Source organism: Suricata suricatta, chromosome 2, assembly GCF_006229205.1.
Source record: "Suricata suricatta isolate VVHF042 chromosome 2, meerkat_22Aug2017_6uvM2_HiC, whole genome shotgun sequence".
NCBI lineage: Eukaryota > Metazoa > Chordata > Mammalia > Carnivora > Herpestidae > Suricata > Suricata suricatta.
Genome location: NC_043701.1, coordinates 21,655,404 through 21,673,933, shown reverse-complemented (window position 1 = coordinate 21,673,933; position 18,530 = coordinate 21,655,404). Strand labels below are relative to the sequence as shown.

The 18,530-nt window shown below is 51.5% G+C and overlaps 1 protein-coding gene across 1 annotated transcript; it reads left to right on the top strand.

Moving 5' to 3' along the window:
* Positions 1–7,430: 7,430 nt before the first annotated feature.
* On the top strand, positions 7,431–13,946 carry CPA1 (carboxypeptidase A1). The gene is made up of 10 exons (XM_029923431.1): positions 7,431–7,535; positions 8,189–8,270; positions 8,721–8,954; positions 9,190–9,291; positions 9,844–9,945; positions 10,116–10,226; positions 10,812–10,902; positions 11,426–11,625; positions 12,015–12,099; positions 13,678–13,946. Exons 1-10 carry the CDS (start codon positions 7,450–7,452, stop codon positions 13,863–13,865), a joined length of 1,281 nt encoding a protein of 426 aa, XP_029779291.1. The 5' UTR covers positions 7,431–7,449; the 3' UTR covers positions 13,866–13,946.
* The last annotated feature ends 4,584 nt before the right edge of the window (positions 13,947–18,530 follow it).

Here is an 18,530-nt window from a genome sequence, read left to right as displayed (position 1 = left end):
TCTTTCCTCTCACTCTTCCTCCAAATTGGCCCATTCCTCAAATTTTCCCCTTCAGTATACTTTCCTCATGAGTCCTTCTAGAACCCTCCATGAGAAGTAGATCTATTATTCTCTTTCGCAAGGCTTTATGTATTTCCCCAATTACAACAATAATAATTAGTTGACTTCTTTATTGCTTTGTCCCTGCCACAGGTTCAACTGCTCTGTAAGGGTAGGGCCCATGCTTGCGTTGTTCACCCTCAGTTCCTGTCAGGCACACAGTAGGTACTCAACATTTGTCAGAAGAGTGCTTTTCCTCCTCTGTCTAGTACAGTTTAGTACCCGGTTTAGCATTATGTGACAGAAACCCACCTTACTAAGGCTCAATCAGATTGGGATTTTTATTATTCTTATTTTTTTCATGTAACAAGTTGTCTGAGGTGGGCAGACCAGCCCACCTGGCTGAACCCAACTCCTTGGTGCACTGGGGACCCAGACCCTTCAGGCCTGTTCTGCTTTGCCACTCTGCCATCACTTTGACCCCCCGTCTATCTCCATCATGTGCCTGAATTCCAGGCATGAAGGAGGGCAAGGGCAACAAATGTGAGCCAGCAGCTGAGTTGGCCCGTCCACGGACTTCAACTTCTACTTTGTTGGCTGGGACTGTGTCCCTGGCCCTGCTCAGCTGCAAGGAGGCTGGGAAATCGCTTTATCGCTGAGCGCATTCCTGCTCCCAATAAAATTAGAGTTCTATGGGGAAGGAGAAAGGGGAGAATGGGTATTGGAAACACAGCCAGCAGTCTGCTGCAGCTTCTCTGAAGGGGGAGAAGATCTGAAGGGGGTCTCTGAATCCGTTTCTTTGCTCTAGTTAATCAAGTGACCGACTAAGTCATCAAGCCATAGAACTTTCCAGGACCCTTCAGAAGCTTCTAGTCCAACCCCCTCATTCTTCCAGTTATGAAGGCTGGGGGTCTCTGGACTCCCAAGGCCCTACATGAACCTAACATCTGAGAGAAGACTGAGGGGAGGCATCTTCTTCTTACGACCGAGTGGTCTTCTCAGCAAACCCAGGGACGTGATGGCTGGAGGAGGGTCATTTATCAAATAAGAGCTGGAGACTTAACCACGCGAGGTTTAGCGCTATTACAGAGCACTCTCTTTCTCATAAAATCTGAACTTTTTTGTTTTTCATGTCTTAGGTATATAATGCTAAACAGGAGTTTCGTCTTTTGACATGCTGCCTTTTTTTTTTTTTTTTTTTTTTTGCCGTCCACCCCTTCCAACAAACTGCTCTTTTTGGGTATGTTTTTTCACCAGTGAAATTTATGAGCATTGATTTAAAAGAAAAAAACACTGGAAAAACTGAAGAGAGAAAGAGTGATTATACATATGGAAAGCTATAAAGAACCACAGTGAATGTGCTGCGGTTATTGCTTTCTTAAAAAAACAAACCGGGCCGGCAGTTTGGAAGCTGAAAGAGCCCTGTGTGAGGGCAGGCGGGCGGCAGGGGCGGAGAGTGGCGGGCCAGTGGCCGCCGTCCAGGGAGCCCAGTGAGGAGCCTTCAGCGCCTGAGCCCTCCGCCTCCCCTCTGCCATCTCCCCCTGACGGGCCCAGAGAGAAAATGACTGCACCGAAAACATAAAATTAAATTTAAAAAAAATTTTTTTAAATGTCTTTTTTATTTTTGAGAGACAGAGATAGCACGAGCAGGGGAGGGTCAGAGAGAGAGGGAGACACAGAATCCGAAGCAGGCTCCAGGCTCTGAGCATGCTGTCAGCACAGAGCCCGACGCGGGGCTTGAACTCACAAACCGTGAGATCATGACCTGAACCGAAGTGGGACACTTAACCGACTAAGCCACCCAGGCGCCCCTAAAATTAAATTTTAAAACGCTTCTTCAGAAAAATAAGCAGGCCCAGACGGCCACTTGCTACCGGCTGAGAGAATCCAGTGACCGTCGGCCTCTCAGTGCTCCCTCCACGCACAGGTGCGGTCACGCCACGTCTCGAGCTTGGGGGGCAAAGCATGTTCTTCGGGGGGGGGGTCCTGAAGGACAATTTTAGCCTGTTCTGCCTTCGAATGTTCTCCTTCCCCAAGTATGTGGGACAGTCCTGGGAACGACAGAGTGTCTGCAAATCCCTTCGGCCGGCCTGCTCCTCGTTCGCCCCTTGCTGTCCCCTAACCGGCCTGGCCAAGCTCTGCGGCTCCCCGCCCGCCCTCGCGCCTCCCCTCCCTCCTCTCTCAATTCCCCAGAGCAGAGTTCAGACCGCAGGGTAACACGTCTCAAAATATGACTTGGGAATATAGGGAAGTACGAGGTAGAAAGTAAAACTGTGACTCTGACTTTGGAGCTGGTTCGTGTCCCTTTGTGAGACAACCCCTCCTCCTCCTCTGGACCCTGTTCTCACGTTGCTTCTCCCCTCCCCCATTTTCTTTTCTTTTCTTTCTTTTTTTTTTTACACGGTGGGACTTCCCTGCTTAGGCCTTCTCTCTGCCACCTCTCTGTTCAGAGATTTGGGCTCTGACTTGACGCTTCCTGAAAACCCGCTGAGTGCTTCTCTCTTTGGGACACGGATTCTGCCTCCCTTTTGGAGACAAGCACCACTCGCCACTTGGAAGTGAGTTCTGCGGCTTCCAAGCAAACAGATAGGTTCTACTGGGCGCTCTGTTATGAAAGCGAAACTCAAGGAGGCTGCTGCCAGAGCCTTGTCCTCCCCGCCTTCCATGAAGCCCCTGAGCCTCCCCCTGCAGCCTCAGCAGGACGTGACCCCTCTCCACCCACACCGTCCTGGGAACACTCACCCATCTCGAGCCCCAGGGCCCCTGTGGCTCTGCTCTGCTCACAAACCGAGAGAGCCTCTCTCTACCCTACCCAGACCTGTCCTCATGGCTGTGATTTGCTTGGGGGCACCAAATATAAATGTCCTAGAACCATGAAGCGTTACAGCTAGAAGGGACCAAGATCATTCCGTCCTATTCTCTCAATACATCGATGAGGAACCTGAGGCTGAGGGATGTGCAAGAGATCTCCCCAAATCATGTCGTGGGTTTGTGGCAATTTACTTTTGGAAGGCATTCCCTGTGCCATTTTGCTCTCTTCTGAAGTTACAGAATGTGTTAGCTGTGCACTTTTTTTCAGGTACGTGTGACAGAAAGCCAACGTGATAAAGCTGGAGGGGGGGAAATGGAAGTCGTTGGCTCTTTCCTAGAGCTGGGGTGGGGGTGGGGTGGCCAGAACCACCTGAATCTGCTGGTCTCAGAGTTGGGAAGGGCGGTCCTTCGGAAAGAGAAGGATGCTGGGCAGGGAATATGAGACATGTCCATTACAGGCCGCCACTTACCTGCCTCAAATTCTCAGACTTCTCTCCCCATAGGCACAAGTGTACCACATACAGCCTTAAACACATGTGCCGAACAGAGACAGCTGAAGTCACATCCAGCTACTGCATCCAGTCATTTTACCTGTGTCCATTTGTGCTCTCCGCAAGGATCTCTCTTGTCCACTGTCTCCTTTGATCCCCAATATGGACATGAGGGACTGATTCTCCTGCCTTTATAACAACACATTTTCTGGGTTTTAGTTTGGGGGTCTTTAAGCATTGTCTTAGAGCCACTGTTTACCATGCTTGGGCACTCTCTGGCAACAGGGTTGCCATGGATAGTTGTCCAGTTTGTGCACTGCATAAAAACATTCTTCTGAGAGGATGAGGGACTATGTCTGCCCAGAGGGAGAGGGATGCCTTTTCCCATGTCACATAAAGTCTCCCCTAGGCTAAAATTGTATTGTCTTCTGACAACACAAGCACTTTAAAACCTTATTAGGTGCATTATTTAGCAATAAACAAAAAGCAACAATGCTTTTTATACTTAATAAGGAGGAAATGTATATTCTTTCATATTATATTGTCCAAAGGTGGGGCAACAGACTTGTTAATATCCAGAGAAAGGTGATTCCTTCTCGAGAGAGGAGAAATATTTCTAGAAGCTTCCTTACTGGCTTTTCTTTACCTTTTGTTGGCCCAACGGGGTCACATGCTTACCCTCAAACCAATCACTTGAAAAAGACAATGGGATTCCTCAATTGCCTTTCTTTTCTTTAACGTTTATTTATTTTTGAGAGAGAGAGAGAGAGAGCCTGAGAGAGAGAGAGAAAGCACGAGAGAGAGAGAGAGAGAGAGAGAGAGAGAGAGAGAGCGAGCGCACACGAGCGAGCAGGACAGGGGTAGAGAGAGACAGAGACAGAATCCAAAGCAGGCTCCAGGCTCCAAGCCATCAGCACAGAGCTGTCAGCACAGAGCCTGATGGGGGGCCCAAACCCGCCAACTGTGAGTTCAAGACCTGGGATGAGGTTGGATGCCTAACCCACTGAGCCACCCAGGTGCCCCTCTTCCTCCATTGTCTTAAATCAATCTTAACATTGACCCCTGAGCTGGGAATGGGGTGATACCTGCATCCAAGGAACTAGATTTGTTCGGTGAGGAAGAAGGGAGGGACACTGGACTCTGCTCCTTGTGGCCACAGCTGTCCCTCCTCGGTTCGTTAGCATTCAGGCCTCAGCCTTGTGACCTGTCCACGAATCTGCATGCCTGGCTGGTGGCTTCTTTCTCATGCTAATAGGTCTCCCTTGGCCTCTGCTTCTACCCCCAGCTTTCTGCTTACTGGCCTTCCTCTTTGCCCATCTTTGGACCAATGTGAAGCAAGCCCCTGGAGAAGGGCAGCCTGTGGTCCTCTGCCCCAAGTTTCGTTCTAGCAAACTGGTCTTTACCAAGAGGCAATTTTCAGCTTCCTGGGGTGCTTTGGAGGGGCCCAAGGAATTAGGGCTAGCCTCCACCTGAGACCCAAAGTCCTCTCCCATTGTGTTTTCGGCTTCCTGCCAGAGCTGGCCCTAATTTTAGCTCGCAGCGTTGAATTAATCTTTTCCAACCTTGCAAGAAAAGAGATTACATGACTCTTGGACACCTTAGCTTGCTGGCTGGAGGCTTCAAGAGGCCGGCTTGGCAGGGTATGCCCTTCCCCCACCCCTCCTCTTTTCTGCAATGGGTTTGTCTTTTCTAGAAGGAATTCACAGAAGGCCCAAGAATTAACCAACAACCCCCCCCGCAAACTCCCCATCAATATGTGTAGTGTGCATGAAACAAATTATAGGACAGCTTTAGATTTAGAAATACAAAAAGAGATATTGTTTTCATAATGCAAATTGAAGAAAGGCTCTACAAAACCTTTTTTTTCCTGCTAGGGGCCAGATTTGGAAGCTTGAGAATGCTACAGGGTCCTAAGAGCTGAGGGAGAAGATGAGGCAAGGCTAGGAGACTGTTCCTGGTCGGAGGAAACTTCTAGTCTCACTGAGAGACATACATTAAACAGGTGTAAATGTGAGTTTGTGTTTAAGCACTGAATACTGTAATGAACACCCTAGCAAAATCCTGTCATTCAGACCCAGGTCAAATGTCACCTTCTTGGGAAAGTCTTCCATGGACCCTCCTGTGCGGGCCAATAGTGCAGAGTCCATAGCCTTGCTGGTACTTCTCATGCCCGTCAGAGGAAACGCACCACTTGGGGCTCCTGCAGTGAGGAAAGCAGGCCAGTGAGACTTTTTGCTCATCTACTCGGGTCTTGGGGACAGCTTCTTGTAAGATCTCTTGGAGAACCAACATGTTGGTTGGTTCTATATTTCACACTAGACCGTGGGCTCTCTGAGATCAGGGACAGGTCAGTGGGGAGCTGAATCGACCGAGGGCCCCACCACCAGGTTGTGATGAGGCCACACTTCCCATAAGCTGTTTCCAGTTGGTGACTGGGCACAACACAGCACTAGGGCCCCTGTTCCTGACCTGCAGTGCTCCCTCAAAGATTCTATGCTCCTGTCTGAGCATAGAATCCCCCTCTTATCTCCTCCCTTCACCCCCTCCTCCTCTCCTGTCCTTCCCCTTCTGTTTTCCCAGGGGACAGACCCACAGCTTGGTTTGAAGGTTCTCCTGTCTTCTCTTCCCTCTTCCTGATCCTTCCTGGGTACGTCCCCCCATGAATCTCCTGCATGGCCAGTCCTGTCTTGGTGACAGCTTCTTGGAGGACCCGAGAGAACACCAGTGAGTTGGTTACTTCTGTTGTTCCCACTAGACCATGAACTTCCTGCGATCAGGGACCAGAGCGACTTGGGCATCATCCCAGAGCGGAGCACGGTACCTGGGCCAGAAGAACGAACAAGACGAGGGGTGAACATTCGGAGAAGGGGTAGCTACTTTAAAAAGAAGCCACAGGAAGCTCCGGGGAGAAAGACAGTCTTCTCTGGGGCCCGGAGGTCAGGCACGGCTGCTGGAGTGGAGAGGGACAGTCTTCAGGAAGGTGCAGCGTCTGTGCGGATGGAATCAGAGTTGTGCTGTCTTCTCAGAGCTAGGCTCAGGAGAGAGTGGGGGGCAAATCCAGTGGGGTCACTCTGCCCCAGCTATAGGAGGGGAGGCCAGGTAGGGGGTGGGATAGGGAGGTGGAGGGAACAGATGGAAACCAGAAAAGGACTCCTTGGCTGTTGTCAGTGTCCAAGCCTGAGGCTCTGACACAGAACAGGGCCCCCAGATGGTGCTGGGTACCCGCTGGGGGCCCCTGTGGATTAGGGCGGGTTTGTGTTAGATGTTTCTACAATGAGATCAGCATCTAGAGCCCCAGTGAATTCCCCTTAGTGAGTTCCAGTTTCTCCTGTACACTGTGCAGTCCCAACAGGGGTCCGGCCCCACTTCCCACCACCACACTTTCTATTCAGATGACATCTGGTTACAGTTGCCATCGAGGGCAGCCCCGATCCTGAGCCCCGTGGTGGCAGGGGTGGAGGGAAACCCTGGTGAGAGTCGAGCTCCTGCCACAGCTGCTGCTGCTGGGGCTGGACTCCCACAAGGCCACCGAGGGTGGGGGGCGGGGGGAGAGGGGCTAGGAAGTGCCCTTTGGGGGGCTGTAGCCCACAGGGGCATGTGCCTTGCGCAGGGGAGGGGCATCCCTGGACAGGCTGGTGTGGTGAGGAGCCAGCGGGCACAGGAGCTGGAACAGGAACAGAAAAGCTGACCCTCTGGGGCGTGGGAGAAGGGAATGCCCCACATGACGCTCCAGCTGCTCTGGCCGCCCTGGAGTTCTGGCTCCCCCACTCCTGGTCAGCAAATGGGTCCCGGTGCAGATGCCCGCAGCTGTGAGCGAGCAGGCTCCCAGCTGGAGGCCTCGGGCACCCTGGCTGACCCTCAGGCTCAGGCTGGCACTTCATGGCCAAGGGCTGGAGGCCTGGCTTATCTCCCCAGCTGCCCTGTTCCCTGCCACTTTATCAGGGAGGGTGAGAAGGTATCAGAGCTCAGGACTCTCGTCCTCCCTCCCCGTGGGACGGGGCCCAGGTGTAAGGCGGAGGGAGGGGAACAACCCTTGGGCCCAGTCAGAAGGACCAGGGAGACCTGGGAGAGTTTAAAAGGCCCCAGGGCCTTCTCTCGGCCTCAGTTGATGTTCCCAACGGGCGCCAGCATGAGGGGGCTGCTGATTTGGAGTGTGCTGCTAGGGGCTGTCCTTGGCAAAGAGACCTTTGTGGGGTAAGAGTATGGAGAGAAGGGGTGCTCAGACAGGAAAGGGGAGCACTCAGCCCCCAGCCAGCATCTGGAGGAGACCGACGCCCGAGATGACTCCGGAGAGTAGCAGAAGAGCACACCCTGGGAGCCAGACTGACCAGCGACTGGGGCTGCGAAGGGGGCTGGTCCCTCCGGCCAGCTTCCTGAGCCCCGAGAAATCTGACCTTGAAGGAGGAGTTTTCAGGAGAGGAGGTGGGGGGAGGCCGGCTTTCGAGAAAGAGAAATAGAGTCTGTTTATTTTTGAGAGACAGAGACAGAGCATGAGTTGGGGAGGGGCAGAGAGAGAGGGAGACACAGAATCCAAAGCAGGCTCCAGGCTCTGAGCTGTCAGCACAGAGCCCAATGCTGGGCCTGAACCCACGAATTGAGCTGAAGTCAGACGCTTAACTGACTGAGCCACCCAGGTGCCCCCTAGAGAGAAATAGAGTCTAAACCGGGATGGGATAACTCCAAGGAGCCTGGGCCTCCCATTGCTAAGAGCCCTCAGGCTTCCCCCTGCTCGGCCCGGAGGCTCTGGGGCTTCCAAGCCCCTTGATGCCATCCTCCTCCCACCTGGGGAGTGTAGCTGCCCAGTCAGGGTTGCTCAGGCCCCCGGTCTCCCCTCTCTCTCTGCCCAGGCACCAGGTGCTCCGAATCTCTGCAGACGATGAAGCCCAAGTACAGAAGGTGAAGGAGCTCGAGGATCTGGAGCACCTGCAGGTCAGATGAAGTGAGGAGTCCTCCAGGAGGCCCCAGGGGTCCGCTCAAGCCAGCTGGGCCCACCCCAGGCCCCCAACATCCCCGGGGGCCACCTGGGTCCTGGGCCTGCTCTCCTCAACCATCCAGAAGGGACCCACGGGGCTGATCCTGTTAGGAAATGATTTAACCTCCTAGTTCCAGAATCTGGCTGCCCTTGCCCATCTGAGCAAAGGGAGGGCCTTCTTTCTAGCACTTCTCTTTGCTGGCTGTCTTGAGGCTCCTCCATGACGCTTCCTGGACCATTTCCCTGACCACAGCGGACACTGTCCAGGGCCCACGGTCTCCCCTTTGTCCCCTGCCCCTGACACCCATGCCCCAGCCCCAGCTGTACGGGACACTCTGGTGCCAGCACGCCTCCTGGCTGGCCCTTGCCCAACCCACTGTGACAGTGCCCACTCTCGTCCTCCCCAGCTGGACTTCTGGCGGGGCCCTGCCCAGCCTGGCTCTCCCATCGACGTCCGAGTGCCCTTTCCCAGCATCCAGGCTGTCAAAGCCTTCCTGGAGACCCACGGCCTCGAGTACACGATCATGATTGAGGATGTGCAGTCATTGCTGGACGCAGAGCAGGAGCAGATGTTCGCCTTCCAGGCCCGGACCCGCTCCACCGACACCTTTAACTATGCCACCTACCACACCCTGGAGGAGGTGAGGGACCCCTGGGGCCACTCCGCACAGGCACTGAGCTCTGCAGGAGGCTGGCAGAATGCGGCCCACCTGGGTGTGCAAGCACCTGTTCGTTGTCTGGGGGGCCCGGCTGGTCTGGGCTGCGGCCCCCCTACACTGCAGGGCTTGTGGCAGGCTGGCTGAAGAGGCTGCCAAGGGAAGCACCCCAGGTATCTGGCAGCCAATACAGGCAGCCTCCCCTCCTCTCCCTTCTCAGATCCATGGCTTCATGGATATGCTGGTGGCCGAGCACCCACAGCTTGTCAGCAAGCTCCAGATCGGCAACACCTACGAAGGTCGTCCCATCTATGTGTTGAAGGTAATGGGCACCTGTGTGTGAATGCGCTTGGGCACCCACATCTGTGGGTGGGGTCCCATGGGTGAGCCCCGGAGTCACCGAGAATGCTCTGCTGTATGAATTCCCCATGCTGACATTTGGGGAGGTCAGAATTTCTGTGCTGGTCTAGCCATAAGCATATACCAGTACACACATAATTGTTAAACTTTGAAGTGGCCCAGGTGTTTTCAATCAAGTGTCACATTGTGGAAAGAATCCGAGAGTCAGGGTCGTCCAGATCAAATATTTTATTTGCAGCCCCCCGCAGAGAACTGTGTAGGGGCAGCAGAAAAGGGGAGGGCCCAGAGTTCTGGCTGAGTCATATTTGCCCCAAGGCCAACGTGAAGGCTGGAGGCCAAGTTCTGCAGGATTCCTGTGCAGACCCCACCGCCACCCCTCACCTGAATGATGGCTCCACAAATAAAGCCTTAACCTGAGATACCCAGGGAGCAGGTGGCCCCTGGCCTGGGGTGTGCTCTCCTGCAAGGAGGCGAGACAGGACACTGGCTGGATCTCCTTGCTTTTCTTGTTCAGTTCAGCACCGGGGGAAACAACCGTCCGGCCATCTGGATCGACACGGGCATCCATTCCCGGGAGTGGGTTACCCAGGCCAGCGGCATCTGGTTTGCGAAAAAGGTAAGCCCAGGGAGGTAAGGAGGGTTCTCGCCTGGTGGGCTGGTGTTCAAGGCCCACGGGAGCCTGGGCCTCCCCTCCCCATCCAGATGCAGAAGGCGCAGGTGGCTGCTTTAGCATGGCAGATGCCTGGCCTGACCCACCTGCCCGTGTGCCCCCCAACTCCCTGCCAGATCACACAAGACTACGGCCAGGACCTCACTCTCACTGCCGTTCTCGATTCCATGGACATCTTCCTGGAGATTGTCACTAACCCTGATGGTTTTGCCTTTACCCACACCAAGGTACAGCTTTCCTCTCGTTCTTGGGGAAAACACGGTGGGCTTCTGGCCTCTGAGCCCCGCAAGCTGCTCTCCCCTAATCTCAACCCCTAGAAGTCCAGGGAGGGGCAAGTCGACCTGTTCTTCTAGGCCAGGGTTCTTGTCCTTGGCCTTCTTGACATTTGGGGCAGGTGAGTCTTTGTGTGGGGGGTGTTTAGTGGCATCCTGACCTGATACTCAGTAGATGCCAGTTCCAAGCCCTGCATTGAGAGAATCAAATGTCTGGGGGATGCGGGGACAAAATCCCCCGGACCCACTGCCCTGGACCTTATTTTCTAGCTTTATTTTACTTTTATGGCAGGTACAGGGGGAGGGGGACCTCAGGCCTTCTTGATTCCCAACCTCTGGCCAAGTGCCGTCCACTGTTGCCTCTGTTCTCCTTCAACCAAGAGCCCCCTTTGCAGACCTTCCTGACTCCCAGTTGAACGTGGCTTCTGACCCACACCGATGCTCCAGATCAGAGCCCTTGGTGTCGGCCCAGTCTGCTCTCTGGGGGCTCTGGCCCCCAGCCCAGCAGAGTGACAGACAGGTGTCCATTTCTTTCCTCAGAATCGCATGTGGCGCAAGACCCGATCCCTCACGCCGGGGTCCTCCTGTGTTGGGGTGGACCCCAACCGGAACTGGGATGCTGGCTTTGGGAGTAAGGCCCAGTGTGATCTGGGGGCAGGGATGGGAAACCCAGATGGCTTCTTACCCTTGTCCTGTTGCCCTGCCCCTTTCCTGCCCCAGCAGGGAGGGCAGAGTTGGTGGGGGGTGTCAGCCTCTCCGCTGAGGCTCCCTGTGAGGGAGGAGGCGCTCTATATTTCCGTGTGTCTTGTCTGTAGAAACAAACTTCCCCTCATTGGAACTAAGGTCTGAGACCTATGTAGGGGTTTTCTAGAGTAACTTCAGCTCCTTCTCTCTGTGGTCCCTTCACTGCAAGAATGGCTCTGGCTTGGGGAGCCCGCCTTCCCTCTCTGAGTGTGTCCGGCAGCCCTGCCTCCACCTGGCTGGGGAGGGAGGCAGGACCCCCAGGTTATAAAAGGCCTTGGCCTTCATTCCAGGGTGGGGGTGAGCCCTTCTGCATTCCACCCCTATTTCCACGCAAAGAACTCGAAGGTGTGGGAGCCACACGGCTCAGCTGTAAGGAACGCCAGCTACCCTCCACCCCTCTCCTCCCATAGTGGCAGGAGCCAGCAACAACCCCTGCACGGAAACTTACCATGGCAAGTTTGCAAATTCCGAAGTGGAGGTCAAGTCCATCGTGGACTTTGTGAAGAGCCACGGGAACATCAAGGCCTTCATCTCCATCCACAGCTACTCCCAGCTCCTCCTGTATCCCTATGGCTACAAAGCAGATCCAGCCCCCGACCAGGATGAGCTGGTATGCGCTGACCCCTCCCTGCTTGCCGGGCTGAGCCTGGCACCCCTTTCTCCCACGGACACCTGGTGGCTTGGGAAAACCAGCAAAGCAGACTAGTCTCACTTTGTGTCTGGGAAACTGAGGTACGGTGTGGCCAAGTCACTTCTGTTCCATGACAGAGCAAGAGGCAGGGCTAGGCTTTGAACTTGTACCACCAAGTTCGATCTGGAGCCGCGATGTGATCAAAGGACAGCGACTTAAGCGCCAGCCAGACATCCTGGGGGGTTAGAGGATCGTGGGGCCGCTGAGCTCCTGCTCTGCCCTGGGCTTCTTCCCAGCAAGAAGCTGGGCTTCCCTAGCCCTGCTGTTGCTGGCCATCAACAGGTGGTATCACTTGGCATTTTCTCCAGGATCAGCTGGCCAAGTCTGCTGTGACAGCCCTGGCCTCTCTGTATGGGACCAAGTTCAAGTATGGCAGCATCATCAAAACAATTTGTAAGTGGGTGCATGGTCTCTGGGGTGACACTGGGAGGAAACTCAGCTGTTTTTTCCCGCCTGGCGCGGTGCCCTCCTGGAGGAAGCAGACAAGGGAGCCTAGATCTGGGAGAATGGGGGAGGACAACAGCCCTCAGTCGTGCCTTGGGGGGCAGTGGGGCCCTTTCCTAAATGAACTCTGCCTTCATTGGTCCCTCTGAGAACTTTTGTCTCCTTGTCTTGGGTTAAGTCCAGCTTCCGGAGGGGAATAGAGGGTGCTGCTGGCCTTTGTAGATCGCCAAGAAATTCCACTTAGAAAAATACTCTTCCTCCAGTGCCTTCCCACTAGAGAATACATCCTGTCTTTCCCCAGCGAGGAGCATGGTTACGTCAAAATGGACTTCAGTCAGCAAATGTTTACTGAGCACCTGCTCGGTACCAGGCCTTGTTTTCTGGGCTTGGGACGTAGTTGGAAATAAGCAAAGATGAGGAAATGTATGTCCCAGTCAGGGAGAGTGACAACAAACATGAATGAGTAAACGATACAGTGCGTCAGGTGATGAATGCTAGGGAGAAAAAAACTAGAACATGGTGAGGGGAATCAGGAATATTGGGCATGGGTGTTGGCATGGATGGGTGGAAGGGTGGGCCTCATTGAGATGGTAAAATGCGGGCCAGTGTTGGAGATGAGGAAGGGAGCCATGAGGCTATCTATCTGGGGAAGAGCCTTCCAGGCAGAGGAACCTTCTAGAACAAAGGTCCTGCCATGTGATCTGGACTGGCGTGTTGGGGGGATAGCAGGAGCTGCAGATGAGAGCACATGGGGGTTGTTGGGGACAGGTGCGGTGGGGGCAGATCCTGCCGGGCCCTGAGGAATGCAGCAGGTTTGCTGGCTGGCGAGAGACAGAGGCACTGAGTCAGAGGACACCCCTCACGAACCTCCGGCCCCAAGCGCCCAGGGCTTGGTAGGTGAGTGGGCCACAGTCTTACCTAGGGCTGGCCTTGCTTTTGGACCTCAGGCCACGTTTGGAAATGGTTTCAAACCACATCGGAGGTTTTTGCTTCAATCAATGTCAGGTTAAATTTGGGCATGCAGCCCACCTTCCACACCCCTACCCAATTCAAAAGCCACTTCGTTACCCACTGTTACTTGCAAATCTGGGCAAAGTTTCCTCCCAAAAGACAGACAAGGGGCCTCTACTTTGCCTCTGGCCTTCTGCACTCTCTCCTGCAGACCAGAGCCCCAGGGGACAGATCCTGGTTACTCAAGTGGGTAACTCTGGTATATTTGGAGGTTTGACCAAAGCAGTGTTGGAGGGAGATGGTTTTCAGTGGGGCTTTTGCAATTGCAAGAACTTTCTTGCATTTCCCTGTGACAGGAGATCCATTGCTGGTCCTCCTCTCTGGGCCTCTTGAGCTGAGACCCCTTGGGGAACTTCCTTGGGAGGAATCCAGGCTGCTCGGTCAACTGCGCGCACTTAGTAGAGGCCGCCTCCAGTCAACCCTGCATGAGCCTCCCGGGTTAGGACCACTGGCCCAGCCCATAGCAGTGTTTCTAAGTGATTGACCTTTGCTTTCTGGCCTCTGCTCCTGCCCCAGACCAAGCCAGTGGGAGCACCATTGACTGGACTTATAGCCAGGGCATCAAGTACTCCTTCACCTTCGAGCTCCGGGACACCGGGCGCTATGGCTTCCTGCTGCCGGCCTCCCAGATCATCCCCACGGCCCAGGAGACGTGGCTGGCGCTTCGGACCATCATGGAGCACACCCTGAACCACCCCTACTGAACTGGCCCTTTGACACTCTTCTTCCTCCTCTCTGGCCCCACCCACGCAACCAAATAAAATTTGAGTGTACGTGGAAAGGAATCTTGGGGCCTACATGTGGGAATGGACGTGGCACGTCTGCCTTTGCAAGCTAGGGCAGAAGTGATTTAGTTCCTGCAGGCCTCGCTGGAAACGCGTGGGTGGCGGGACTAGATGACCCCTGCATTCCCCTGCATTCCGAGGTCCTCTGAAGTTGTATCCAAGTGGTGTCTGTTTTAATTAGACCACCCTGAGCTTAGCTCATCAGTGGGGTGATTCGTTCATAACTCAGTAGCAAGCAGCAGCCACAGCTGCTAACCAAATGCCTGGCGCCCTGCAGTGGTCAGGAATTCAGCTCGTGCAAGAGTATTGCCAGTTGGATCCGTTTGTCTACAAAGGCAATAACTCTTGAGTATGAAATAGCATAATCCTGGTGGCCACTGCTGTCCCAAATAGACATCGCAGCCAGGCAAAGCCCATTTCTGAAAAGCAAGATCCGGTCTCCTGCTCCTGAATTAAATCGGAGGAAAACAATTAGGTTTTAGGAGGAAATAATTTTACTGAAGATAAAGAACAAACACCAATCCCAGAACCTTTTATTAAAGGTAGTACATCATGAAGACTTCGCTTTTAGGGACGGAAGTGGCTTTATTTTCATACATCACCTCCTTTCTAGCATCCTTCGGGTCTCTGCTTCCTTTTCTAGTTCACCCACAGCTACTCGTTATCATTTGCAAAATTTCTCAGCCATAAGACCCTCCTTCTTGATGCTCTCCAGAGGTGCTAAAACTCAGTGGGTTTCCTCCTGTGGCAGGGTGATTCTGCCGGCAAGGATATCACCCTTAGTGCCTAGTGCCACAATACCTAGGGCATCTCAACTTTGTTCACAGCAAGAATCTAATTTCTGTCCTTCCAAATCTTTTTTTTAAATGTTTATTTATTTTTGATACAGAGAGAGACAGAGCATGAGAGGGGGAGGGGCAGAGAGAGAAGGAGACACAGAACCGAAAGCAGGCTCCAGGCCCTGAGCTAGCTGTCAGCACAGAGCCTGACGCGGGGCTCAAACCCACGAACGTGAGCTCTGACCTGAGCCAAAGTCGGAGGCTTAACCGACTGAGCCACCCAGGCGCCCCTTTCCAAATCTCTTCTGATGTGAACGTGGAGCAGGGGGTGACTCCCACGGAAGTCACTGGGGAGCGGGGGAGGGTGGATTGGTAGCTCCCCAAAGACGGAAGCTGGGGGTGAAGATGGCCACCTTGTCCTGCAACAGCCATTTGAGGTGTCACAGTGCATCCAGTTCTAAGATCTTAAAAGTCTTGTCTTTTCCACAGAAAATGGCTTGTAGGTAAAATGCCTTTTTTTTTGCTACCAAATATTCTGAAAAGCAAAATGTATGAGGCAGAATGGATATTTATATATCATACATAAACTTATACCCATGTAAGTTTATGAGGCAAGGTAAAATGGTGTTTTAGTCTTTACAGAAAAATGATCTAAAGATTTTATAACACTTCCTTCAAGTTACCTTTTGGGAAACATTTCCATTCAACCTGTGTAGATAAGCTGAAACCCATTTTAGTGGGTTTGGGCAACGAGAAAGCCAATCTTGTTTTTTGCTTAATAAAGATGGAGAGGCCCCCCAAAAATACTAAGTTAGCAAGGACAGTAAATCTACAAAATTGGATTTTTTAGACTTCAAAGATAGAATTGTTTAAGATAATTGTGCTTTCTTGTAGCAGGCACCACTTTAGCATTCAGTCTCCAAAGCCACCAGTAATAGCTGATGTACAGATGCCCAATAACTCTGTTTTGTGTGAATGTTCTCTACTCTTACTAAGGAATGAACTTATGAGTTTTATAAACTGTATAGTGTAGGCTCATGAGTTATTTTGAATTCCCCGAGTTGTAGTTTAGAAAGTGAGGCTCTAAGCAAGAAGTCTTAGGAAACTTGATAAGGCAAGGAATGAAGCACCAGAAAATTCCATTGAGGGGAGAGAGTGCACTGGTTTGCTCAACACATAATCCCTACTGGTTTGCCAAATGCAATGGCACGGAGCCGGCACTTAATATACTTGTTAAATGGAGATAGGGAAATTGTTAATACTTTATTTTTCATATTTTCAAGTATAGGAGGAGGTTTACATTTTGTTTACAGATACACAGTTTACAAATTTGTGGGTAAAAAATTTATTTCTAAATAAAAGCATGAAGCTAAAAGAGAAATAATTCTTTTAGAAAATATTGCAGCATCTATGAAAAAGTTTTAATAACCTTGAAGGGAAAAGAGTTCTTATAAGTAAAAGGGGTTAAAGAAAAAAAGGACTAACACTTCAAAAGAAAAATAAACAATTCCCAAAAGAAGCAACACAAAAAGCCAATACACATATGAGAGATACTGATCCTCTGAGTGATTTTTTTGTACATTAAAGAAAAGCAAATAAATCATTTTTCTTCCATCAGATTGACAAAGAATAAAAGACTGACAACTCAGTGCTATCAAGGGTATGAAGAAATAAGACCTGTCATATCCTACTGGTGTGAAGATAGATGTCCACCTTCCTGGGGGCAGAAGGTGGGGTACAATATAAATCAAAATTTCACGTGTATTGTTGCTTTAACCCCGAAAGTCCACTTGGAGAAATTTATTTCATAAAAATATTCAGACAAATTCAGATGCGTGCATGTACAAGGCTGTAATAATAAAAAATTAATACAAAGGAAAAGAGCCTAAATAGAAACCAGTATTGATACCCACATGACATGTTTAAACAATGGAGTCTTGGGAAGCCATTGCAGTCCGTGTAGATGTCGGGAAATGGGTCACACAATACTAAGGGAAAGAAGCCAGTTACACGATGGAGAGGTTAAAAAATAGGGTTGTGGTAATGGTTGCACAACTCTGTGAATTTGCTGAACATCACTGAATTGTATGCTTAAAGTGCGTGGATTTTATTGTGATTTATACAGTTGCTTTAAGAAAGTAGCTACAAAATATCTTTTGTATGAGTTTCATTTTTGAAACACACACACACACACACACACACACACACACACACACACACATACACACACACACTATCCCTGGAAAGATATACTCTTCAATGATAATTGAGGTTGCCATGAATAGTGATGATGGTTTTCCTCTTTATACCTTTTTGGATTTCTTGCAGTAAACTTCTATAATCAGGAAAAAAACCCAAACTAGTTCAAACGCACCAAATAACCTGTGGATAAAGTCATCTAAAACCAATTTAATGTCAACATTAAGCATCTACGTGGTCATCTTAATTTGGGCCCAGATTCTTTTTTATAATCTGCCTACACTCATTTCTTCTGCTCCGCAGCCTACTTCACCACCTTGCCCAGACAGAAGTATCCTATCATTGGAGACACTTGCACCGCCGGTAGAGCTGGGAGCAGCTGCGCTTCCACCAATGGCAGGGTTTTCTCCCGCCCCCAGTTGGGAGCTGTTCCCTCAAGCGCTCTGCCATAGCTCAGATGAAAATCCCCAGGAGTCCTTTTTGCTCACATTTAGTTCCTGTAGCAATCCAGGGAATTGATCACACTAATGCCTATTCTCCAGGGCTTTTCAAAAATCTTTATTTTTCAAAGAACTCATCTGACTTTTTTCTGAGACCCTTATATATGGTTCTCAGTGTGGCCTGGGGGAGCCATTGGAGGTCCATGAGAATTCTTCGAGTGCTCTCTTGAATTAACACTCAGATGTGCATGTGGAGCTTCCTGGGTTTGGCTTGAAGTTAAAATAGAAATGTCACTGAATACAATCCAGATATGACCTCACTGGTCCTTCATCCAGTGCAGGGCCATTCATCATCTCCGCAAGTGTTTTGGAAGGGCAAGTGGGGGTCGGGGGGCTTGAGGCTGCAGAAGGACTCTTGCTCTAAGGACTCTAAGGACAGAACCATCCTTCTGCGAACATACTCGGACCCAGATGCTACTTACAGGAAACTGATATGACCAGCCATAGCGTTCGGATTGGCCACACGAAGAACTCAGAAAAAAGGCACGAGTGCCCGTCAAATCTGAAAAACCGTCAACGGGTAATGAATTTTCCCCAGAGCTTTCAAGATCTGCATTAATTTGGCAACTCAAATTGCGAGCATCATCTAACAGCCCCAGAGACTGAGACTGCCAAGTGTTTATTGCCAACCACAAGGAAGAAAATTGAAAGTCTCTTGCTTACCCATGGCAGTGGGATTCTGCTGCAGTTTCAGAAGAGTGCGGTGTAAAAAGCACCCCAGGGAGGACTGAGGCAGAGGCTTACCAGGCAGCCTCCCGGGAGGCCCCGGCCTGTGGCCATGAGCGAATTCATGCACCCTGTGTCTCCACCCAAATCTGAGACATCCCCACAAAAGAAAGAGAAGATCAGACACGAAGTCCTACCAGGTTGGTTTATTACATGAATAGTTCAAGTTACGAAAACAGCCGACTTCTTTTCCAACGGTCTGGTTAAAAGTTTTTAAGTCCCGTTCCTTAAGTGAGACCTCCTTAGTGTTCATTCAGGAACAAAACAAATCTCAGGACAGCACCTCTCCTCAAGATCGGTCACTCGATGCAGACAGTGGATGTATGGAGACACATATTCCAGGAGCAGATGTGCCGTCTCTGAATTCCTGTCTCCTTTTG